At 53.5% G+C, this 24,799-nt stretch overlaps 3 protein-coding genes across 9 annotated transcripts; 2 read left to right on the top strand and 1 right to left on the bottom strand.

Moving 5' to 3' along the window:
- Positions 1 to 437: 437 nt before the first annotated feature.
- On the bottom strand, positions 438 to 9,495 carry EFS (embryonal Fyn-associated substrate). Of its 4 annotated transcripts, none has more exons than XM_033188543.1 (7): positions 8,751 to 8,909; positions 4,602 to 4,880; positions 4,188 to 4,328; positions 3,364 to 4,086; positions 2,912 to 3,001; positions 1,437 to 1,694; positions 438 to 1,023 (listed from the first exon to the last, which is right to left on the bottom strand). In XM_033188543.1, exons 1-7 carry the CDS (start codon positions 8,766 to 8,768, stop codon positions 967 to 969), a joined length of 1,566 nt encoding a protein of 521 aa, XP_033044434.1. In that variant the 5' UTR covers positions 8,769 to 8,909; the 3' UTR covers positions 438 to 966. The 4 variants fall into 4 exon arrangements, with proteins under 4 accessions (XP_033044434.1, XP_033044432.1, XP_033044435.1 ...); XM_033188542.1 differs by having other exon boundaries at positions 440 to 971; XM_033188541.1 differs by having other exon boundaries at positions 438 to 1,694; positions 8,751 to 9,376.
- On the top strand, positions 8,910 to 20,436 carry IL25 (interleukin 25). Of its 4 annotated transcripts, none has more exons than XM_033188549.1 (4): positions 8,910 to 9,143; positions 16,936 to 17,007; positions 17,208 to 17,428; positions 19,661 to 20,436. In XM_033188549.1, the coding sequence occupies exons 1-4, from the start codon at positions 8,937 to 8,939 to the stop codon at positions 19,914 to 19,916; spliced, it is 756 nt and encodes a 251-aa protein (XP_033044440.1). In that variant the 5' UTR covers positions 8,910 to 8,936; the 3' UTR covers positions 19,917 to 20,436. The 4 variants fall into 4 exon arrangements, with proteins under 4 accessions (XP_033044440.1, XP_033044439.1, XP_033044441.1 ...); XM_033188548.1 differs by having other exon boundaries at positions 16,849 to 17,007; XM_033188551.1 differs by having other exon boundaries at positions 9,056 to 9,143; positions 16,896 to 17,007.
- Positions 20,437 to 20,521: 85 nt separating this feature from the next.
- CMTM5 (CKLF like MARVEL transmembrane domain containing 5) lies at positions 20,522 to 23,777 on the top strand. Its single transcript, XM_033188552.1, is given in 7 exon segments — positions 20,522 to 21,417; positions 22,354 to 22,506; positions 22,674 to 22,761; positions 22,764 to 22,873; positions 23,035 to 23,127; positions 23,303 to 23,387; positions 23,479 to 23,777. Coding segments are annotated over 7 exon segments (675 nt in total). The 5' UTR covers positions 20,522 to 21,285; the 3' UTR covers positions 23,493 to 23,777.
- The last annotated feature ends 1,022 nt before the right edge of the window (positions 23,778 to 24,799 follow it).

Here is a 24,799-nt window from a genome sequence, read left to right as displayed (position 1 = left end):
GATCTACCTGGGAAGCTGAGTGAAAGGGCCTATACCCTCTTGGTGTCACCTAAGGAAGAGAGTGCCTAGACTGGCCAGCAGCAGTCTCCAATTGGCCAGAGCTATCCTGTGGTGCAAAGCTTAGGCTGGGCCTTTAGTTGGGGTGGCCTCTCCAGGATGGCACATTTCAAGGCCCTTGTGTAGTCAGCTTCTCTCCACATTGACACCTCTCTAATGACATCATATGACAATGAAGTCTTGGAGGAAGGCCCTCAGGTCAGTCATTGGCATCTGCCTTCTGGGAATACTAGTCCTCAGACTCTCCTCTTCTGGGTAGCAGTTCAGATCTCACCTCCCAACCATCCTGTCTAAAGTCTCCTTCACTGGCCTCTCCCCTCATCTACTTAGTTTCTTCACACCATCCTGCCGACTTCCATCACCAGCGAATGTGAAATCTGTGGCAGGTTTATGTTTTTATTTATGCATTTTAACTGACTTATTTGTGTATCCCACTAGAATGACACATTCACAACATACTTGCAGAACTGTGCCTGGTGCATCATGGGAGCAGAGAACTTGTCCAGTGAATAGTTGTTGAAGAAAGGAGCAAAATCTCCCCCAAACCCCTAAAGGCATCCTGTTCATAGTGTGTGTCCCATAGGTATGGCTGCTGAGCACCAGGGCTGCTCACCATGCTCCCAAGAAGCAGAGTCAGGGAGGCAGACTGCAGGGTTTATTGAGGTGCACACCCATATCTGAGTCCCAGCTCTCTCCACCTTCTGTGGGGAGAAGCTCTCTGGTCTTTCTGAGACCTTCAAACTCTGGACAGTTTATGTCTTGCCCTCACTCTCAGCTAACAGTGCAGTGCTGATCTTCTAGAGTCAAGAATCAGGAAAAGAGAGAGGCTCTATGTGGCCTCAGGTTTCTGCCAACTGACTTTTCATGGCCAGTCTTCCAGAGGTAGGTGGCAGTGCAGTGACCTCCACCCTAGGCTGAGGAGAGAAGAGTCCAGTTCCTCATTGCCCCAGAGCCTAGTACCTGCTCCTGACAAAGCAGGGAATAATATTAAATATAAATAATTTATACAAAATGGCTCATACAAAAAGCTGTGGGTTAGGGGGAGAAGACACCTCTGTGAGAGGTTGAGATGAACAGAAAGGGCAGGAAAGGGGAAAGATACCCCCACTTCTCCTAGTCCTTTAACAAAGCCCTCCAGCCACCCAAGGCCTAGAGGGGGGCTTTGGCAGACAGGGGAGGGACAGGGCTGTGCCAAAGGACCTTCAGGGAGCCAGGCTAGTGAGCAGGGTGGTGAATCGCAGGGCCTGCCCTGCCAGTTCTGTTACACACTGCACCATCTCTTGGACGGCAGGGCTGGATGGGTAGCCCAGGGCAGCTCCCTTGACAGCCAGCACAGTGGCCCGCAATGCCTGGCCTAGTGCTGTACCTCCAGTCCTAACCTGTGCTCTCAGAGGGCCAGAGGCTGCCAGCCGGCCTAGGGTGTCCCCAACAAACACCAGGCGATGAGCAGCCACCACCACCCTCTTGCTGTGGGGCACGAAGAGTTGCGGGGGCTGATTAGCCTGGGTACTGGACATCAGGGCTGCTACGGCCACCTGCAGGGCCGAGTAGTGGCTCTGGCATTGCCCAGCGTAGAAGTGCAGGAGCTGTAGATCTCCGGTGGACAGAACCAGTGGCTCCCCTGGGGACAGGGCCTCCTGAGGGGCAAGAGGAGTGGTCAGAGAGAACATTCTCATCAGTGCCATTTCCTCCCTCACTTCTTTTCTCCTTCCTCCCTTTCTTCCCAAGGGCGATCCTTTTAGCTCTTACCTCTGCCCATCGGAAAGTTTAGATTCTAGAGAGAGCAGCAGTGAAGTGCCCACACTTGATATCAGATAGATCTGGATTCAAACAACCTCAAACTTGATTTCAGACAAGGCTTTGAACTTGGTTTCCTTAACTCTAAAACAGGGAGTCTAGTACTGCACTGTCCAATATAAACACAATGTGAACCACATGTGAAATTTTAGATGAGTTAGTAGCCACATTAAAAGTGGTAAAAAAAAAAAAAAAAACCCTGATATATTTTATCTGACTCCAAATATAAAAATGTTATAATTTCAACAGGTAATCAATATGAAAATTATTGAGATTTTTCCCATACTGAGTCTGCAAAATCCAGGGTGCATTTTATATTTGCAGCATATTTCAACTTGAACTAGCCATATCTCGAGTGCTCAATAGCCATATGTAGCTAGTGGCTACTGTACTAGATAGTGCAGTTCTAGTATGTACCTCATGACACTGCAGCAAAGATCAATTGAGATAATATAGAGAAAGGGCTTAGCACAGTGCATTGCACACTGTGAGCACCAGATGCGTATTAACTGCGACTATGATTAATACTAACACATGCAGCATGCCTAGCACAGGGTCTAGCACTCGGTAAATACCTGATAAATGGTAGCTATTGTGTTGCGACCATTCTACACAGGTTTGAGGAAACCACCTTACTTTCTGAGGCCTGGAGAGATTAACTGACGGCTTCAAAGCCCCTGGCTTCTCAGTAGTGGAGCTGGGATTAGAAGCCAGGTCTCTAAGGAGCCCAGGAATTCACAGTTGGAAGGAGGCTCAGAAGTCCCTAGGCCTAGCTCTGACCCCACAACTCAGAAACTTTCTGCTCTCCTGGCCGCTTGATTTTCTGACTCCTCTCCAACACATTCTTTCCCCTCTTTCTGAATTCCTAACATCCTCTTCCAGGTTCCAGTTCCTTCCTGTAGATTTCTAACATGCCCTCCACTCTGTCCCTGGTTCCTGTGAACTCTTACTACATCCTAACCTATTTCCTTCCATGGATGATGGCTCAGTTCTTCTCCCAAGTCCCTGTTCCTCCCTCCCCGGCCCCCTTCTTTAGCACCATTCCCGCCAGGGTCACCTGTAGCGCCGGCATCCCCCTCTCGGGCAGTTCAGGATCCCTTGTGCAGGCCTGATCCGAGGGCCTAGATCCCTGAGCTTTGTCCATGCCCTGCAGGGGGGCATGAGGTCTTAGTGCTGGGGTGGGGGAGCAGGACAGGGTGGCTTCTGTGGCCTTTCTGCCCCTTCCCAGCCTCCCTTCCTTCCCAAGGACACTCCTGTTATCAGAGGTTGTAGTCCCTTGACTCCAGAGAGCTCTGGTGGCCCCAGGCTGGGTCTAGGAGGAACAGTGTGGCACTAGTACAAGTGTTGTGGCCAAGTACTGGGGTCCCAGGCTGCAGGGTAGAGGGTCAGGGGAGAAGGAAGGGGGACAGAAGGGAGGCAGGGAGGCTCTGCTTCTGTGTCCTAGGTCTCCACACTCCTCCCCTGGTATCCCTGGGGTCCCTCCTGGTGGGGCTGCCCAGGGACGCTCACCTTCAGGTGGACATAGTCATACTCCTCGGCCATTGGAATGCCCTCGTACTCATTGTGGTGTCCTGCTGGGTCATCCTCCATCTCCCTGCCCTCTGGATCCCCCTCGACCTTGGGGCCCCCATAGCCAGGCAGGCGGGGTGGGGGTGGGGGCAGAGGCCGGTCCTGGATGCTGCCCTTCCGTCCTGGGGCAGGAGAGGGCACTGGGGAGGGGCTGGGGGCCTCAGGGACAGGCAGGGCAGGCAGAGGGCGGCGGGACAGGCTCTCAGCTGAGGGGAGCCGGGGCCTGTGTGGAGGTGGGGGGCTTCTGGCCAGAAGCTGGGCCACGGTGTCCTGGTCATGGGATGCCAATGCTCCAGGGGGCTCTGGAGAAGGGGGAGCCTCTGGCCCCAGCAGAGGCACATCATAGATCCCCTCATCAGTGCTCCCACCCTCCCCGTCTGCCAGCAGTTCCTCGGGTGCTTCATACAGATTGAGTAAGGCTGACGCTCGTTTCAGATTGGAGGGGGCAGCGTAGATGGGGGGCCCTGGTTCCCGGCCTCCTTCCCACTCCAGATCTGGTTCCAGCTCTGCAGGTGGCTTTCGGGTCAGAGGCACATCATAGGGAGCATCATCCTCTCCAGGGGGCTGCAGGGCAACCCGGGTCAGAGGGTGGGAAAAGGAGGCAGGGCAGTCATAGGGGCTACTGGAGAGCACCCGAAGGGCGGTAGGGGGCACATCGTAGACCTGTGGAGAGGAGTGGTCAGTCATCTGTCAGCTCAGCAATGAACCCTCCCTTGGGGCGATTTGTCTCCCACCCAACATACACAGGGACCTCTAGCCCTCACCTCCAAGACATCTCTGGGAGCAGCCAGTTGGGTCCCACTGGCTCTGGGGATCTTGTAGATGGGGTCAGGAGAGGGTGGGCAAGGTCCAGCTGGAGGTCCTGAGGTTGGACAGGGCCGAGCTGGGGGCGGCACCACATACACCTGAGGGATCAAATAGATGGGGGGTCAGGAGGAACGGAGTGGGCAGTGATCAAATAATGTCTGAGTGTGAGGAGCTTACAGACCTTCCAACTCCCCCTGTACCTAGAGGGCCACAGCTCAGAAAGGTTGGTAGACAGGTTTTGGCCAGCGCAGAGCAGTGAAGAGCTGTGGCCTCAGGGCTCTTCCTGCCCACCTGCTGCAGGCCCTGGGTGGGGCTAGTCAGGGAGGAATGGGGCTCTTCTGACTTGGGGTTGGGGAGGCTCCCACTCTCACCTCCTGGTCCTCATTGCTGTGATCTGGGGCTGGATATGGTGAGCCAAGCTGGGCTGGGGGTGCAGGAGAGAGGCCAGGCTTGGGTGCTGGGCCAGCAGGCAGGAGCTTCACCCTGTTGGCGGGCACAATGCCCTGCTGGCCATGTAGGGAGCAGAGGCACCAGCCGTCCAGTCCACCAGCGCCCTCTCTCTGCAGGACCCGTAAGACGTCCCCTCGGCGGAAGGACAGCTCCTGGGGGGACTCAGCGGTGTTGTCATACAGTGCCCGGGCCAGCTGGGCCTGGTGGGGGAGGTGGGAGTGGGGAGAAGGGTCTTCAGACCCCTTTCAGGTCATGTCATCCCCTGCTCAAAACCCTTTGGAGCTCCGCATTTTCCTCAAGCTAAAAACTTGCACTCTGGATGCAGCTTTCTGCCTGGGCCCTAGCTTCTCTCCAGCTTCATCACCTGCATTCTCCCTCTTCCTTTCAGTTCCTTCAACTAGACCAGTTCTCCTCAAAGAGGCCGATTTTTTACTCTTCTCCCCACCCCATTCTGTTTGTCTCCACCTACTGTTTCTGTCCTCATACTTCATACTATTTGTCTATTTGCTTTTTTCATATCGATTTCTTCCCTTATATTGTAAACCCTGTGGACATGGGAACTGCTATATTTGTAGTCCTTGCAACAAGGCCTGACCTGGAATTGGTCAATACATATGTTGAATGAATTTCTTCCAAAACATATGAAGCCCTGCTACAGTCTCTCATAGAATCTCCTTTACCTTCTCTCTGTTCCCAAGTCATTATCCCTCACTAGCAAAAGGTTAGATTAAGCAGCCACAGAGACCCCTCATTCTGAGGCTGGGAGAGGCCTAGTCCAGACAGTGTGCCTAGGCATAATAAGAAAGAAAACAGAAACAAAGCAATTGTTTGCTCTCAGTCTGAACAAATAAGGTTCGACCAGAAGAGGCTGAGGTTACCATGGAGAAAAGTGTGTATTCTTGTGTGTGTGTCACCACTGCCTGGAATCTACCAGCAGGCATCATCATTTAGCAATGGGCCCTTCCATTGAAGGACAGAGTGTGTCTTTGTGTGTGTGTGAAGGGGGTTGGCAGGCCAACCAAAAGGAAACATGTATCATCCTGTTTCAAGTCCTGTCTGGTGGGGGCTTATAAGCTTTTTCCATCAAGGGCCACAGGCTCAAGTAATAAGTCACAGGTACCAAGTGCAAGCAATGTTTCCAGACACTGTGCAAATCTCTGCATTAATCAACTCATCTCATTTAATTTCCACAACAACCTTACGAGGGAGGAACCGTCCTTACCCCATTTTGGAGAGAAAACTGGAAGAGGGAGGTTAGTACTTTGTCTGATGTCATATCGCTGGCACAGCTGGTGGAGCATAATCTGAACCCTAAACTGCTTGATCTCAGAGCCTGTGCTCTCAATCACTTGTGCTACTGCTTCTCCACAATCACAAATGTAGGAATCTACTTAAAAGAAATAGTAGTAACAGTGGCTGAGAAGGTCCCTAACTCAAAAGCAAGTCAAGCACACAGGAAGGCCTTCTTATACCCAATTTCCCTTTGCTGTAACCCTTTGCAGTGCTCTTGCTCCATGATGTCTTTTGGTAGAATCAAGCTTAAACCACTCAAAACGTACAATGACATTCAGCTTCAGTTTTGATTGCTAAATGATGATGCTTGCTGGTGGGGTCCCAGGCAGTGGTGACTTACATGTAGTGTTGGACAGCAGCTAGTTAGGCATTACTAGCCAGGTAGCCAAATGGACTGACTAATGCAGTAAAAAAATCTCAAGTTAAATATCTCAGGCAGGCTGCCACCAGATCCTGGGGAGAAGGGTGCCCTGCTAGAGCCAGCAGGAGTGCATATTCCTCTTGGTTGATGTTTCCCTCTGGTGGTGAGGTTGTCCGGCCCCTCATGGCTGGGTGATTTTAACAACAAATTGACTCCTCTTCTTGCCTGATTTCCAACCCATCAAACCATTTTCTGATTATATTTTGGTTTCTAAAGGATATTGTCGCACACAAAGAAACATGCTAACCAATTGACACAAATTCCCGGTTAGTGCTGCACTTTTCTTTTTAGTTGTAAATTATAAATCAGTCTTTTGGATCTAGCCAGGGGATTAAAAGCACAGTTCTAGAGGCAGACCTGGGGTTGAGTCTTGGCTGTGTCTCTTTCTTTTAAAATTTTTATTTAAAATATTTATTTATTTAGAGACCAGCTCTTGCTCTGTGGTCCAGGCTGGAGTAAAGTGGCACAATCGTAACTCACTGTAACCTCGAATGCCTGGGTTCAGCATCCTAAACAGCTGGGATTACTGTTGCGACCCACTGTTTGGAGGTCTGTCCCTTTCTAGCTAGGTGCCTCTGGGCAGATTGTTTAATCTTTCTGAGTCTCAGTTTTCTGCTTTGTAGAATTCCGTATGCACATATCCATTTTCAGATAATAATGGTACTACCTTCACAAGGTGGTTGTGAGAGTTGCATGAGATAATGCATAAAGAAACTATGACAAAGCGTAGCACAGGGCCAGGTGCAGTAAATGCTCAGTAAGTAATAGCTGTTATTAGAATCCTGTGAGTTTGATTAGTATAAATGCCCCTGACCATAAAAAGAAAAATCTACCTTCTTGGGACTACAAAGCTGACTAGCTGGCTCCTGAACCAGCATCTCTATGCCAGAGTACTCCCAGAGGTACTCTATCTCCAGAGGGCCTCCTTTCCCACTCTGAGCTAGGGTTTCCTGGCCATCCTTACAGATTGAGGAACTAAAAGGAATTTGGGGCCAGGTGCGGTGGCTCATGCCTGTAATCTCAGCACTTTGGGAGGCTGAGGCAGATGGATTGCTTGAGCCCAGGAGTTTGAGACCAGCCTGGGCAACATGGCAAAACCCCACCTCTACAAAAAATACAAAAAGTTAGCTGATGTGGTGGTGTGTGCTTTGTAGTCCCAGCAACTCAGGAGGCTGAGGTAGGTGGATCACCTGAGCCCAGGAGGTGGAGGCTGCAGTGAGCCATGATTGTGCCACTGCACTCCGGCCTGGTGACAGCGTGAGACCTTGTCTCAGAAAAAAAAAAAGGAGTTTGGTCTGAGAAAGAACCAAACTTGAACCTGTCCTGAAAGAGTATGGGAGGACATTGGGTGGCTCTGTGCTTCTCTTTCCAGTCTCACAATTATCTCTCCAAGAGTCCCCACTGAGAAGGGACCAGAAAGCAAGTGACGCCCTCGCTTCCCTGGGAAGCTTAGGCAGGACCTAGAAGAGGGTGGAAGGGGAACAAAGCTGCCTAGATTCAGACTGCATAGACTGTAGAACAGAAAACCGAGGTGGGGCTGTAGAGGGCTCCTCCCTGGTGTTAAGTTTGAGTTCTGTCTAATGGGGCCAAGCCTCTGGGCCCTGCCACTGCAGGACAGAGTTGTTGATGGGCTGATTGATGATGGGTGTGGCCACTCCTGCTCTATCCCCCAGCGGTCCAGCTGACTGGTGAGGGAATGGCCAGCCTAATGTGGGTGGCAGAGGGCCTCTGTGCTCTCTGGGAGGCCTCCTCCCACTGTCCCATCATGCCAGCTGTCTCCTCCCTTTGTCCTGATCCCTGGAAAGTGGCCTGAGGCTGGCTGACATCACCTCCCCTCCTCCCTCTGTCTTCTCTTTCTCCTTCCTGATCTCCCTCCTTTGGTCTATCTCCCTCTTTTCCCTAACCCTCGTCTGGAGATGGGCCTCCTTGGGTCCTTCAGCCTCTCGTTTTCCGTTTTCCGTGAGCCACTAGGTCCTTTCAGCCCCCTCCAAACCTTTTACTTGCCTCCCAATCACAAGCCCCTGCCAACCACCAGTGGCCATCTGTTCCCGCCCAAAAGAAGCAGATAGGACTCGGGCTACGCTTGCCCCCTCCCCTCCATTCAGGCGCAGCCTCTAGTAAGAAAAAGGAGAACGGGGAGGGGGCGGGGAAGAGGGGCGAGCCCGGAGCCAGGAGGAGCAGGGGATGAGGAGTGAGAGGGAGAAGGGAAACAAAAGTGAGAGGAGGGGGACACAGCCTCCTGGAGAAGAAAGGGACCAAGGAGAGAGACAAAGAGAGGGCAGAAATAAAGTGACAGGAGCGCAGGGCAGGCCGTGGAGGTCTCTCCCCGGCAGCCTCCTCTCCCTGGTGGACTCACCGACGTGGCAATGGCCATGGCTTTGGCCTCCAGCGCAGCCTGCCTCAGGCCAGGCTTGGTTTTGCTGACTTCAGCGGTGGCTGCCCCGCACCATGATCCGCGGCCTCTAGCCCCCAGCTGTGGCGCCTGAGTCGTGGCCTCCGCCAAGGTTGGAGGAGGAGAAAGAAAACCCACAAAACTTCCCAAATGAGAGGCAGGCTAGCCAGGCAGGAGGAGGAGCGGGGCGGGCCGGGGCGTCGCTGCGGGACGGCATCCAAGGGCGCGCGCTGCGTGCTGTCCCCGCGGCCTCCCGGGCGCCACCACCTCGTCCAGTCCCCGGGAGCTGCCCGCCCTAGGCCGCGGGGGCGCCCCGGGCTCGCAGGAGCCGAAAGTTCCCTTCGGGGGCCGGGGCAGGTGAGCAGGCGGGCGCTGGGCTGCGCTCGACGCCTCTCCAGGCAGCTCAGGAGAGCCTCGAGGGCTGGGAGAAGCCGCCGGGGCGGTTGGGCTGGACCAGCGAGTTTAGGGACCAACCCTCTCCACCCGCCGGCTGTGCTGCAGAGCGGTGCTCCCAGGGCTTGGGTCTGCGGCGACCCCGCTGGGAGGGAGGGAGAGCGAGAACTGAGAAGTTTGTCCCAAGTTGCCCGGAGCCAAAGGTCCCCGAGAGCGTGGCTGTGGGCCTGGGTCGCTGGAGTGGCCGCTTCTGCCCAAACATTCGCACCCCCGGCGGCGCGGCGGTTTTCACGCGCGCACTCGCTCAGGGCGCCCGGGGGTCTGAGGTCGCCGCCACGGCGCCTCACCCCGAGCAGCAGCAACCAGCACACAGGCACCACTGCAACAGGCGGGACGGCCTTCCCGACGCGCTGCCCGGGCCCAGGTGGCAGAGGGGCCCAGCCCCCTTCCAGTCCTCGGCTCCAGGGCGCAAGGCCACGAGCTCCTGCTCCCACCCTCGGCCCCTGGCACCCGGCGCCAGCCCCGTCGCCCCCTCTCACAGGCACCCTTGGCAGGACCCCGCGGCGCGCCCCACAGCTTGGGGAGAGCTCCCAGGTGTCTCTGGGAAGGGAAAGAAAGGCCACAATGCAAAAGAAGGAGCAAAGAGAAGGCAAAGGAGGAGCAGGGTCCCGGGTCCTGCGGACTCGCCTGGGCTGGGGGTGGGGACACTGAGAGGGCTGCGAAGGCTCCGGGGGTCGCGCGTGGCCCCCAGGCTCACCCCTGGCCCGCGGCTGCCCTTCCCTCCCCTTCCTGGGCTCCTGGCCCGTCTCAGTGCTGTTCCTTTCTCCTCCCCTCAGGCCCTCTCTTCTCCGGCGCGGGGCTCAGTCCTGGGGATTAAGAGAAAGGAGGGAGGGGAAAGGGGAGGAGAAGGGAAGGGGCGGAGGAGAAAGGGGGACGATTCTTCCAAAGGCGGGTGTTGAGTTTCAGCTCAGGACCCTCGGGTCCAACTGCCTGTGGTACCCCTCCCCCACCCGTTCCCGCCCTGGCCCTGCCCCAGTCCCCGGCGCCTTCCTCCTCTGGACTCCGCTGCAGGCCTCGCTCGCGGTGGTCCGGTCGGCTTTCTCCAGGAGCTTTCCTCTCCCCGCCACGCCCCCGTCTCCCCCGCCGGCCCCGCGCCTCTCGGCCTCCCTTTCATTAGCCCCATATCTGTCTTTCCCAAGGGAGGGAGCGCGCGCCTCCAGCCCAGCGGGGCCCTTAGCAGAGCCTCTCCAATCCTCGGCGCCTCCCCTGCAGGGCAGCGGGGTTCGCTGGGCCGTTCTTGCGGGGCACAGGGCGGGAGTCTGGCGCTGGACATGGATTCTGGCCCTGGTGACAGAACATGAAGCAGGGCGTCTGGCCCTAGAGCTGCAGGCGGGCAGGTTGTGCGGCCTCTTACACTCCTCTGCCAGTCTGGGCCTGTCGGCCTCTTCAGCCTGGCTCACTCTTGCTGCTATGGGGAGAGGACTGGGGACCGCTGGCACAAAAGTTGCTAGAACTCTTTTAGAGAAGCTAGGATCTAGCCCTGCCAGGAGTTTCCACTGAAAGGACGGTGCTCCTAACCCCCCACAGTTCCTCTGCCCTGGGATAACTCTTTAGTGTGTGCTGCTTCCCTGGACCTTTCCTTTGGGACACACACATCAGGGCCTCTCAAGCTTGAGTGAAGCCTACCTTCTTGCATTTTTGAGGTTCCTGGTATTTAAAAAGCAAGATGATAAACAGAATTGAAAGCTGTGGTATATTTTGGATGTTTACATTGAACAAATTAACCCTTCAAACACATATGTAACCTTATTGTATGTATGTGCATAACCTTATTTGGAGATAAGATCAGAAATGTAATATAAGGCCTTTGGTGAACTTGAGGACCTGAACAGATAACCCCGCCTCAATATTCCACAGGCCCACACATCTAGGCATTTCCTAGGACAGTGTGGTCAGGACACCTGCCCCAGCTCCTTCCCCACTCTATTGCCTGAGCACCTGTGAAGAAACCTCTGCGTGAAGGGTGTGGTGGAGCCTATGGGGTGGAATAGGGAGAGATTCTGGGATAAACATGTGGATGGGGATGAACTGTGTTGGTTCTAGGCTGGCTCTCTGTGATGGAAGACTCCTGAATAGATTCCAACTCCACTAGGATGGCAGAGGAACTTTTAAATTTCCAGGGAGATCTCCTGCTTCCCAGCTCCAGTTAGGTTGGAGGTGGCCACTAGGGAAGATTTTCCAACCTCTTCCAGACCCCAGCCCTGGGGCACCTGGCTGCCAGGCACACAGATATCCAGCTGCTGGGGAGTGACTTGGTGTGATCTCTGCCCAGGGGACTGCCAAGGCAAATTGGGGTCCAAGGTGGAGGTGGTCAGGAAACCCTGTCTTCAAAGATGAATGCCTTGACTGGCATGAGGGGAAATAGATGGAGGCCAGAAAAGGCTAAACAGGAAGGAAGCTACTAGGACCAGGCAAGGTGGTGGCTTGGGAGATGGGCAGGCAGCTTCCCTGCCCGGGGAAGGGTAGAAGAGGGACAGCAGAGGGCAGACCAGTGGGAAATAAGACTGCTTCTGGAATACCCAGGTGTGGAATGTAGCCAGTCAGTCACACAGCTAGTTAATCCTACTTAACTAGCTGTGTGACCTTGGTCCAGTTATAGGGCATCTGAGTCTCAGTTCCTCCTTTGTGGCAGTGACTTTGGTGAGGAGTATGCTTATGTAGATTGCCAGGCACAGTGCTTTTCTTCCGTGGCTTTTCCTCTTTACCTTGGCTTTCCCTCTGACTTGTGCTTTCCTGAAAGCTGAACGTGTTTGTTGTTGAGGGCAGGTGAGGTGGGAGAAAACCCAGACTTGGCAGGTAACTGAGACCCTGGGTGGGTGGCAGCCTCAAGCAGCGGGTCTTCAAGGTTTGCCCTTGCCATATTCAGGGAGAAGAAAGGAAGGAACCCTTCCATCTGGCTTCCTGGGTCCTAGTCTTTTCTCCCATTCTTTCCCCTTCCCTGCAGGTCCAATGAGCTGGTTTTTTCCTCAACTGACCCCAAGACTTCCTGGACCTCTCCTTGTTTCTCCTGCTACCCAAAACTTCTTGGGTGCTCACCAATTCTTCAGTCCTCCTCTCTTTGGACCCATAGCACCCAGATTGCCTGGGTTCTAATTCTGGTTCCAACACTGGCTCGTTACCTTGGCAAGTTCTGTGACTTCCTGGAGCCTCTGGTTCCTTGTCTGTAAAGTGGGAGTGTTAATCAAACTTTTAGCATTTACTTGTTATGAGGATTAAGAGAATTCCAAGAACAGTATCTGGCCCATGAGGTACAAATTTTGGACAAAGGCAACTACTATTATTGTTATTTGATGGTGGCCCTGTGGTGGCACTAGCATGTCAAGGACATGGTGCCGGTCCTCAAGAAATATATCATGTAGCTCATGCTTGAATCCAGTCAATACCTTCCCGCTGACCCCAGAAAAAAATCCAAATGCTCCATGGTAGCCTGGAGGACCCTATGTGGTCTGCTCCCTGCCTACCTCTTTCACTCATCTCATCTCTCCTCCTTATCTCTTGTTCATCATCTACACTGTCCTTTCTGTTTCTCAAATATGCCATGCTGTTTTCCACCTCTAGGACTCTGCATGTCCTGCCCTCTCTGCCTAAACCACTTCCCCCAGACCCTTTCCGTCATCAGGTCAAATCCTGCATCCTCAGAAAGGCCTTTCCTGGCTTTCCAACTTAAAGTTGCCCCGCCTTCCTCTCTCCCACCCCCAGTAACTCCCTATCTCATAATGCTGTTTCATTTTCTTCATAGCACTTATTATTATCAGAAATTATCTTGTTTCCTTGTTTGTCATGTCTCTTCTCCTAAAACGTAAGCTTCATGAGGCAGGGACCTTGTCTGGCCTGTCTGCCTCTGCATTTGTAGCAGTTAGAATAGTGCTTGGAACACAGTAGGTGCACAATAAATATTAGGTGAGTGGATGAGTGAACGAAGGCAGCCATGACCATAGGACAAAGCTGAGTAAGCCGGGCTCCAGCCCTGGGCTAAAAACATGGGTTTGTTGGGTTCCTTGTTCTGCTAACTCTGATTCTCCATGTGTCTCCCAGGGTCTAGACTGAGTTCTCCTTGAAGGCTGCTCCTGAGCCTAGACATTTTTGTAGCTAAACCATTAACAATCAGAAAGTGGGAGCACTGTTCTGGGGGCCTCCATCTTTGCCAGGTGTTCAACCTTTAGTTGCTGGATCATAGGGAGGTGTGGTAAGATGATGTCCCAAGCCGGGCGCGGTGGCTCAAGCCTGTAATCCCAGCACTTTGGGAGGCCGAGACGGGCAGATCATGAGGTCAGGAGATCGAGACCATCCTGGCTAACACGGTGAAACCCCATCTCTACTAAAAAATACAAAAAACTAGCCGGGCGATGTGGCGGGCGCCTGTAGTCCCAGCTACTTGGGAGGCTGAGGCAGGAGAATGGCGTAAACCCAGGAGGCGGGGCTTGCAGTGAGCTGAGATCCGGCCACTGCACTCCAGCCTGGGCCGCAGAGCGAGACTCTGTCTCAAAAAAAAAAAAAAAAAAAAAAAGATGATGTCCCAAGGCTGAGGGAAGCTTCTACTTACCAGCAGGTGAAGTATTTCAACATTTTGACGTTCAGTGCCCTATCTTCACGTACAGTGAGTGCCGATGAGCTTCGATAGGCCCTGATGAGTCCTGTGGATTCAGCACCATTTCAGGAGCTGAGCTCTGGAGCAGCTAAGCTGGTTGGCACCTTTGTGGCCGTCCAGGTTAATGTTCCCCCCAATCTCCGCCCACCCAAACCCATCCACTTCTACAATTGAAGAGGGAGGAGCAGAGAGAAGGCCCAAGGTCCGGAGCTGGTCATTGGCAGGGCCAAGACTTCAAGGCAGCAGGTAGAGACTTACATATCTTCCTGAGAAGGGGCAGGGAAGACATATTCTCATGTTCTGCAAGCTCCAAGAGCCTTTCCAAGCCAAGATTGGGAAGTGTATTCCACCACATTTTCCCTGCCCTTTCCTGGCAGGTGCTTCTCTCTTTCCTCAGGGCCACAGGGACAGGAATCCCAGGAAGGTCTCTTCAGTTGCCAGGTCAGGCCTAGCCAGGTGAAGACGTGCTGGGAGGGGACCTTGATGTCATGTGACATGCAGACTTTCCTTTGTTCCCTGCCTCCAGCCTTCTCCCTATTGTCACCCGCCTATCCTCACACCCCCAAGGGTTCCCTGGAACCTGAAGTGACTCAGGGATTCCAAAACTAGTCACCTCAGGAGGAAACCCCACTGGAAAATGTCTCTCATGACAGGGAGTCACCCTAAGGAGTCCCACAAAGCTGCTACTGAGATAAGGACAGAGGGTGAGCAAGTGGGGTGGGGTGGGGGCATGTGGTTCAGAGCACAGGTTCTCAGGTAAGTCCTGGTCATCAAGGGGATGGGAAAAGCCAACCTTTCCTGGAGGGGTTATCCCTCTGTCCTAAGGGAACACCCCAAAGGACTCTTCTGAAGGGCGACGTTCCTGGTGACCTAGGCTGGGTCCTCCCTGCAGTGTCAGCAAGTGAAACAGGTAGCTGGGATCACTTCTGGCTCCTTTGAACATCCCCTCCTGGGCAGGGGTCAAGATAGGAGATCTGAGCCAACTCCAGTTCTACTATCTTCTTAGCCCTGAGGTTCTGATTGGTGAGAGTGAGATCCATAGGAATCCAGCTCTTCTGAAACAGCACTGCCTCCTAAGAGTCTGTTTTGGGATTGAGATTTTCCCAGGAGCACCAGAAGCCACCTTGAGGCCATGTCTGCCAGACCAAAGGCTAGGAAAGGGAGCTAGTGCAGTGAATCCCAACAGCAGGGTTGGATGCCTAAGCAGGCAGACACACCCTGTGGCCCTCAGCAGGTGTTGTTGAAACTTGTCCCAACCCAAGCCCAGGTGAGTAGGAAAGCATTCACTGTGGGGCTCCCCTTCCATTCACAGCCAGCTGGGGGTAGGCATGGTGTGGCACTTCCATGCCAGGTTAGATGTGGAATTGGTCAGAGCTGGAATGGGAAACCAGCTCAGCCTCTTTCTTTGTGATCTTGGGTAAGTTTCTAAATTTCCTTGGGCCTCAGTTTCCTCATCTGTAATATGGGGATAATAGTTTCCATGTCATGGTTTCATTGTAAGGATAAAATGAGATGATGCATGCCCAGGGCTTAGCACCATGCCTGGCACATGTAAGTGCACAGGAGCTGAGGCCAGCAGGATATGGAAGGGAGAGGATGTCTGCAAGTACTGGGGGCAGAGGGTGAGGCAGTGAGAGTAGGGCCATGATACTGGCCTCATGACTCTTCCTGAGTGCCCCAGCTCTCCCAGCCACCACCTGCTTCTTCTAAGAGCCCCCCATCCCACAGTTCCAGGTGCCCCAAGACTCACCAGAGCAGAGCAGGTTCTCCCAATTTTCCAGATCGCCCTCTGACCTCATCACTTCTCTCTTTTGGGGCTGCTTTGCCCTAATGCATTGGAAAGATTCCTCCTCACTTTGCAGTTTAAGTTATTCCTGGTTCCCTTTGTTTATTTCCTGAGTCCTTGGTTACTAGAGGAGTATTTTCTAAGGGAAAGCACATGCAAATCAAGCCGCATCATTCTAGGGACAATGTCTGTGTATGGGTATGTTGGGTGGGTGTGGGGGATGAGGCAGGCCAATAGGCAAGCATTAAGAGAAGGACCTGGGGGGAAGGACGGGCTGGCCCACTCTCAGCACAGTGTCTCTCAAGCAGCCTGGAGCTGGCTGACCTGTGTCTTTGGGGTCAAGTTCAACTCTAAGCCTTTCTAAGGCACACATACTCCCTCCTGGCTGACAGTGGCCCATGTTTCTGGGCCTGCTGAGGCTGAGTGGGCTCACTTCATGGCCTGAAAGCAGTAGCTGGCCCTGTCATAGGCTTGGTCCCCACCGCTCTGTGAATGAGAGCAGGTTGGTCCCTGGAACTGAGACCTCCTTCCTGTTGGGTCTTAGGTGAGGCTGTTTCAGTTTCCCTCCTCTTCCTTGCTTCACCTTCTCATTTGTGCAATGGGAACACTCGCCCACAGCTTCTTCCATCAGACCTTGCCCATCCAGCCAACAAACTCAGGAAGTCAGGGCCTTCCGGCAGCCCTGTGAGGGTAGGCTTATATACCCAGGGTGGGGCAGTGACTGGCAAGGGCAAGGGGGAGTTAGGGAGCAGGTCATGGACAATGGGGGAGAACTCATAGATGATGGGGGTCATAGAATTTTGGGGTCATCGAAAATGTGGAAGACGTCATAGAACAAAGGGGATAGGAGTCAAAGGTTATCTAAGGGCAAGGAAATAATCATGAAGGTGGATGATGAGGATGACACCTGAGAAGAGGGGCATGGTGAAACCAGACCCTGGATGGGAGCAGAATGGATCATGGAAATGAGGACTCTTGAAGGGAGGCCACAAGATATTTCCTAATTTTGGCTACCAAACCAACCAGGGAAATTCTGCTAATGCCAGTTCACAAGGACACAGAACAGCAGACCGCTATTGCTTTGACCCCAGAGTTAGAAAAGTTCAAAGAGCAAAGTTTACCCAATCAGCTACCAGGCGTGTAATGATGGTCATCACAGCTTCCATGATTATTGCATTTTAAGCAGCCTTTGGAAATACTTTCAGAGTTTTTTTGTTTTGTTTTTTAATCTCAAGTCACTCCCTAAAAAGATAGTGGAAATAAATTTGAATAAACAAAACAGGCTTGCTGAAAATAAAATCAGGACTCCTAACCTGCTCCAGTCAGCCTGCTTCCACGAGGCCTGTCAGCCAGTGCTCCACCTGACTGAGTGCGCAGTGCCCAGCATGTACCAGGTCAGTGCAGAGGGCTGCTTGAGGGCTGTGCTGAGAGGGAGAGGAGCAGAGATGCTGCTGAGGGTGGAGGGAGGCTAAGCTGCCAGGTTTGAGGCAGGGGGCTAGGTGGAGTGAGAAACTGGGATCCCAGGGGGAGGGTGCAGATGAGGGGGCAACCCAGATTAGGTGAGAACAGTTCTCTCATTAGCCTTTTCCTACAGGTGGTTGCATTCTTGGCAATGGTCATGGGAACCCACACCTACAGCCACTGGCCCAGCTGCTGCCCCAGCAAAGGGCAGGACTCGTCTGAGGAATTGCTGAGGTGGAACACTGTGCCTGTGCCTCCCCTAAAGCTGGCTAGCACCAACCACCATGCAGTATCCTGTAGGACCAGTGAAGATGGGCCCCTCAACAGCAGGGCCATCTCCCCCTGGAGATATGAGTGAGTCTGCTGCCCCTCCCGAATGCCTGCATGTGCTCCCCTGTGTGTGCTGGTCAGGGTACGTGTGAGGGACCAGGGCAGTTCCAGCTTACTTTCCCATTTTGATCTTGGAGGGGCTGTAAAGGTTTGGGAATTAGACAAGATCTGTATTCGAGTCCTAGTTCTGATGCTCATTGGATGATCCTGAGTCAATTCAAGTTTTCAAAACTCAGGATTTTATTTCACCTGTAAAATGATATAACGCCCCATAGGCTAATGTGCAAATCAAATGAAATATAATGTATGTAAAAGTCTGTATTTATGTTGGTTCTCTCCTTTTCTTTAAAAAACAATCTCTATAATGGCCCATGTTTTTCTGGGTAAAATATTAGGGAATAATAGCATGATACAGGCATGAAGCATCCCAATACCAAATGATACTGCCCGGGCTACAAATGGGTTAGTTATAAGCATACTAAGGGAGTGAAACCCTCAACTTTTAGGGACAGCTGGCTGGCTGGAGCTGTGGACTGGATATCTTTGATCATAATAATGGTTACTGTATTCTTTGACTCAGTGTGCCACATAAATATTATAATTCTCTATTTATGCCATGATATGAAAACTATTAGGAAGGGCTGAAATAAGAAAAATGAAGCAAAATATTAAAAACTAGGGTATTAGGGATTCCAGACATATGATTTCACTTCTTCCTTCTAGTTCTGTCTTAGCATTGGCTTTGGGGTGGATGGAGAAGTTCAGTGGTGGGGAGGGGGGTCAGATTTAACTGAGATTGGATCTAGTGTGGATACTACAGGTCATGATGCTTTGGAGCGGTCTCAGAAGCCGACTGGGTCCTGGGCCAAATCAGATGGCACGGGAGCCTCTTAGGGGAGGCTGGGTGCCAGAGGTTAACTCAGCTGTCTTCCAGACCCCTTGCTGGGAGTCTGTGAACCACTCAGGTGGCTTTCCCCAAAGTGTGTTCTGTGCAATGCTCGTCCCATGAGCTGCTTCTCAGAAAAAAGTTATGCCAGGTAAACTTAGGAAAGACTGCTCTATCTCTTACCCCTTGGAGATTCATACTGTCATCTGTACATTAAAGTCTGCAAGAAGTCTGTAGAAAGTAAACCATTAAACGAGTGTTTCCCAAATTCATTTAAGCACCCAACAGGTGCAGGTGATTTATTAGGGAACCCACTTTGGGAAGTGGTGTGCTAGCTAAACCCATTTGCCAGGGCTTGTCTGTGTGGGGAATAGTCCTACAAGCTGGGGACTGTCACCTGCCAGACTAACGGAGTCGCAGACCTGTGGGACATCTACTTTTCAGTGTTTTTCGTCTTTCTTTTTTTATTTTTTTTTGCCATGAAATCCTTTCAGAATAAGTAAAGAGGTCTTTCCATGCACTCTCAAGTATGCTTATAATATAAGCTTGTATAGCGTCTGGAAGAATGTGCAGGAAATAGTTGAGGATAGCTTCTCGGGAGTGGGACTGGTTGGCAGAGACTATTAGCTTTCACTCTTTATACTCTTTTATACTTGGATGTCAGAGTGGTTTTTACTTTTGCAATAATGCTATAATAATAATAATGGAAACACTGCCTAAAGTCCGGCCTGGTGGCTCATGCCTATAATCGTAGCACTTTGGGAGGTCCAGGTGGGTGGATTACCTAAGATCAGGAGTTCAAGACCAGCCTGGCCAACCATGGCCAACATCATGAAATCCCATCTCTACTAAAAATATGAAAATTAGCTGGGTATGGTGGCGGGCAGCAGGAGAATCGCTTGAACCCAGGATGTGGAGGTTGCAGTTGAGCCAAGATCGTGGCACTGCACTCCAGCCTGGGTGCTCTGTCAAAAACAAACAAACAAACAAACAAACAACAACAAAAACAATCAAACAAACAAAAATCTAAAGTGTAATCATTACAATAAGAAACCTCATGCTGAGCCAGATAGAAGCAGTGTTAGTCAATGGAGGCTAAGGCAGGAGCCTGCTCACCCTCCGCTGCCTCCCTCAGGGTCCCAGGACCAGTTGGAAAGTACTCTGTCACCTGCTGCCCTCATTTACGGTGGGGAAAAATTAATAGAGGAGGGAGGTGACTTGTTCAAAGTTACACAGCAAGTGGGCGCAGAACTGAGACAAGAGGCCAAGGCCCCAGACAGACCATTTCCTTCCTCTGGCACTCCCACGCCACCCCACCCTCTCTGTTTCTGGCCCATCTTTCCAGGGCCTGACAAGTGCCGCCCCCACAGGTTGGACAGAGACTTGAACCGGCTCCCCCAGGACCTGTACCACGCCCGTTGCCTGTGCCCGCACTGCGTCAGCCTACAGACAGGCTCCCACATGGACCCCCGGGGCAACTCGGAGCTGCTCTACCACAACCAGACTGTCTTCTACCGGCGGCCGTGCCATGGCGAGAAGGGCACCCACAAGGGCTACTGTCTGCAGCGCAGGCTGTACCTTGTTTCCTTGGCTTGTGTGTGTGTGCGACCCCGTGTGATGGGCTAGCTGGACCTCCTGGAGGCTGGTGCCTTTTTGGGAAACCTGGAGCCAGGTGTACAACCACTTGCCATGAAGAGCCAGGATGCCCAGATGCTTGGCCCCTGTGAAGTGCCGTCTGGAGCAGCAAGATCCCGGGACAGGATGGGGGACTTTGGGGGAAACTGGCACTTCTGCACATTTTGAAAAGAGCAGCTGCTGCTTGGGGCCACTGGAAGCTGGTGTCCTGTCATTTTCTCTCAGGGAAGGTTTTCAAAGTTCTGCCCATTTCTGGAGGCCACCACTCCTGTCTCTTCCTCTCTTCCCATCCCCTGCTATCCTGGCCCAGCACAGGCACTTTCTAGATATTTTCCCCTTGCCGGAGAAGAAAGAGCCCCTCATTTTATTTGCTTGCTTGTTTACTCATCACTCAGTAAGCATCTACTTTGGGTGCATTCTGGTGTAGTTACTGGTCTTTTGACATGGATGATTCTGAGGAGGAAGCTGTTATTGAATGTATAGAGATTTATCCAAATAAATATCTTTATTTTAAAATGGCCTAATCTGTTTTTGGCATCCGTGGTGCCTGAACACCTCGCGGTTTCCCAGCCTGTCCCTTCTCCTTTCCACCATCGGCCCTCACCTCTGTCCACCCTGCCAGCTCTCTCTGCCCTCCAGAGTTTCTGCTGCACCCTCCCATCCTCTCCCATCTCTGTCTCCCTGGCCCATCCTGAACACCAGGGTGGGGGCCAGGCTGCGCTCCCAGCATGCTGGAGAGACAGAGGTCCATTGAGGCATTGCAGCAGGCACACAGCGCCCCCTTGTCCCCCAACAATCCGCCTTTGTCCTCCAGTCCTGGCTGCTGCAGCTTGGTCCTGGGGGTGCTGCCTGGGCTGGGCTCCAGCTCACACCCTCCCTAAGAGGAAATGGGAGAAACGACCAGCCAAAAGAAGAGGGTTAAAGTTAGGGAAGGGGGACACAAATGTCTTCAGGCTTAGGTCCCTGGGGGCTCCCAGTCCTGCCCCTGTTCCTCTACTCACATCCCAGCTCCTCCCAGTTTCTTTTCAGACCTCCTCCTCTTCCCTCCCGTCTCTATTCCAGGCTGGGTTGGGCTCTAAGCAAGGGGAGGGATTAGAGCCTCCTCCCTCTCTGCCCCTCCCCATGGGTCTCTAGGGGGCTGGTGCGGGCAGCAGCAGAGGCACTCTGGGCAGCTGGGTGAAGGCCCATCTGGGCAAGGCCCCCAGCGGCTGCCTTCTCTCGCGGGGCCCTGTGGGCAAGCCTCCTGCTTCACTTTCAGGTTTCTCGAAGTGCCTTCTTGCTCCTGTCTGTTTCCCCATCCTGCTAGATTTCTGTTTCTCTTGCTGGGCTTTTGGCAGTAGGGGCTGTGTTGGTGGACCCCATGAAGATGCTCAGTGCTCGGGATCGCCGGGACCGGCCCCCTGAGGAAGGGGTAGTTGCAGAGCTCCAGGGCTTCGCGGTGGACAAGGCCTTCTTCACCTCCCACAAAGGCATCCTGCTGGAAACCGAGCTGGTAACAGCTGCCTCCCCAACCTGGTGCCTCCATTTCCCTGACCCCCGGTTCCTGGCCAGCCTTATGCCAGCCCCCAGCTTGCCCTTCAGTAGCCTCCCTCCCCAGGCCCTCTGGACACCTCTCCTGCCCCCAGCTGCCCCTTCATCTCCTACTCTGCCTTCTTGCTGCCTCTGCACCTGGAGGCATTTACAGCAGGTTTCAGTTGCAGCAGGAAGGACTGCAGTTAGACAGGATGACTTTTTGGGACATTGAGGGAGCATGAAACATAGGGATGGGACAGGGGCAATGACAGCCTCTAACATGGCCACTTCTCAGCATGTCCAAGAAGTCTAACTATCAAAAAGGGCAGACTTCCTGCAGCTGCACTTTATCTGTGGTCTGCTGCCCAGAAACATCTCTTCTCAGGAAAGGATCTTCCCCCTTCTTAGCAAGACCACAGTGTAGACTTAAGGCCTCTGCATGTATGCCACCCTAGGTCATCAGAGCTAAAGGGGTCCCCAGAGTCCACTGTGCAGCATCTGCCTTCTCTCTTGGAGTGGAATCAAAGGCATCTAGGGGTGGGGAAAGCATTATGGGGCAGGGGGCGCCTCTTGGTCCCTGTGGAGTAGGGTCTCTGTGGGCACAACTCCAGGGGCTGGCATTCACACTGTACCCGTGAATTACTGTGGGATAGTGCTCCTGGGAGCCGTATGACTTGGCCAGACTGCTGGGGTTACTGGGAACAGAGTGGGAGGCCGGAGACTGCCCTTGATGGGCAAGTGCCCTGCAACGGTGGTTCCTAACACCAGGGAATAGGGAGATGTGCCAGAGTCCTTCCTTCCCTCCAAGGACAGGTGGTAGGTGCCAGCCTAGGGGAGCTTCCAAGGAGGGGAAGGCAAAGCCCTGGCCCCTGTCTGTGTCCCCTTCCCGGCATGTTTCACATGCTCGGTACTGCAGGCCCTGACCCTCATCATCTTCATCTGCTTCACGGCCTCCATCTCTGCCTACATGGCTGCGGCGCTGCTGGAGTTCTTCATCACACTTGCCTTCCTCTTCCTCTATGCCACCCAGTACTACCAGCATTTCGACCGGCTTAACTGGCCCTGTCTGGTGAGGAACCTTGACCCCCAGCCCAGTTTGGGGCCCTTCCTTCTCCTCTAAATGGTGTGTTTTCCTTTCCTCCCCGAGCTTCTTTCCATTTCCACATTTCAGCTGGGCTTTGCCCCGTGCCATGCCCTGCGCTCAAAGGTGTGCTTTGACTCACACTGATTTCACAGCTGCAGGGCCATGGGCAATCAGGAGGACCACATCTGCTAGATCTGCTCTCCCACTCAGCAAAGGTCCAGCCCCAGCCCTGGCCTGGCCTGACCCCCCTGGCTGGTGGACTCCAGCGGCTGTCACCTGGGCTCCAGCCCTAGCACCTGGCTTCTGGTCCTGGTTGCTCTGGTTCATCTGCTTCCACTCCCTGGGTAGCAGTGTGAGCGCTCTGTCTCTTGAACATGCTTCATATTGTGTGAGGGGTATCCCATGGAGGGGTTCAGAATCCCTCAGGTTCGGGCTGCTGGCTAGCCTGGAAAACCTCAGAGCAACGCTCCCTGCCTTCTGAGGTCCTGTTAACCCTGCACCCCTGACCCCCAGGACTTCCTGCGCTGTGTCAGTGCCATCATCATCTTCCTGGTGGTCTCCTTTGCAGCTGTGACCTCCCGGGATGGAGCTGCCATTGCTGCTTTTGTGAGTTCAGCCCTGCAGGACTCCTCAGCCCTTCAAGAGCTCAGGCTGGTGCTTGCACACTTTCTGTGTCAGAAGCCACAGCCAGGGCTTAGGGTTCTGGCTTGCACCTCGCCCTATACCTTAACCCAATGGCCAGATAGCCTCTGTTTTGCCATCCCCACTTGCACTCCCACAGGTTTTTGGCATCATCCTGGTTTCCGTCTTTGCCTATGATGCCCTCAAGATCTACCGGACTGAGATGGCACCCGGGGCCATCCAGGGTGAGTGCCCGTGCTCTGTGGAGAGGAGATGCCCTCCCCAACCCTAGCTACTCATCCTGACATGGTTCCCTACCTGGCTCCATCCTCACAGGGGACCAGCGGTGACTCTGGGGCTACCTGGCTCCTAGGCCCAGCCAGCCAGAGGGGACAGTGGAGCCCAGACACGTCTCCTTGGGATTCACTAACCCCCAGCCCGCCAAACCCCACCCCAGACTTACAGAGATGTCCAGCCTGAGACGTCACTGCGGACTTATCTGTGGAGCCTGGTGCTCCGGGATCTGGCTCCTGGTGAAGCTCTGGCCAGAGGAGGGGAACTTATGGGGGGAGGGAGGGTGGTGGGGAGGAATCTGGGCCCCTAAGTCATTCCCAAATTAAAATATTCAAATTCTACTGGCAAGTCTCTTTCTTCCCCAGAAATTAGGCAGGTCAGGAATGCCAAGGAGTATTCATGGGAATGTTGTGGGAGCAGGTCGTGGTCTGTCTCTGGGACCGTGTCTGAACAGTGAGGATGTGGGGGGTAGCCAGAAGAAGCTGAAGACATCTTCCAACACAAAACTTCTATGCTACACCTCTGTGTGCATGGCCACTTTGTGGTGTGCCTGGTGGCTGGGTATCTGGAGTTCTGTGTCTGAGAAGGCACAGCTTTCCTCAAGGGAGCATGTACCCACCACCACACCTGTTCCCATAGGTTAGTGGGCTGGAGGCGAGGCACTCGCCTGGGGTGTGTGCAGAGCTCCCCCTCGTGGTGTGGGGAAGACTTGGCCCACAGGACACAGGGAGAGGGCAGCCTGAGGCATCAGAGAAGGGAGAGATTTCCCAGAATGTGAATGCTGGGAGAGTCTGTGGATATCAGCTGGTGCAATGCCCTCATTTCACATAAGATAAAACAGGCCCAGCTAGGGGAGGTGAACTCATTTGTGACAGAGCTAGGGCCAGAACACAGCTCTTCTGACACCTAAGCGAGTGTTCTGGATACTGTACTGAGCCTCCTTGTAGCTCAGAAAAGAACGGCCAACTCGTCCCTCCACTGTGGGTCCACCTTCCCAGCTTGCCAGCTCCTCAGCACACATTTCCTGAGCATCTCCCATGCACAGACCCTGTGCTGGGTGCCACAGCCTCAGAGGTGACAGGGGGGCCTGCCCTTGAGCACTCAAAGGCTGGGAAAGAGAAAGGCTGGTCAAGGCATCCCCATGGTGAACGCTATGGGAAGGCTTGGGGGAGTTTGGAGCAGACACTGCTGCAGCCCGGGAGTCAGCCCCGCTGGGCTGAGACAGACGGACATGCAGCCAGACGTTCCTGCCCAGCCCAAGGAGCCCAGCATGGCCTGGCACAGCAGTTCCATCCCAGCTGACGTGCTATCTCCTCTCCCTGATGCATGTGTGTTCCTGCCCTGAGATACAATCCTTCTTCGG

Source organism: Trachypithecus francoisi, unplaced genomic scaffold, assembly GCF_009764315.1.
Source record: "Trachypithecus francoisi isolate TF-2019V2 unplaced genomic scaffold, Tfra_2.0 Lachesis_group3, whole genome shotgun sequence".
In the NCBI taxonomy this organism is placed as follows: domain Eukaryota; kingdom Metazoa; phylum Chordata; class Mammalia; order Primates; family Cercopithecidae; genus Trachypithecus; species Trachypithecus francoisi.
This window is presented reverse-complemented; position numbering and strand designations above follow the sequence as displayed.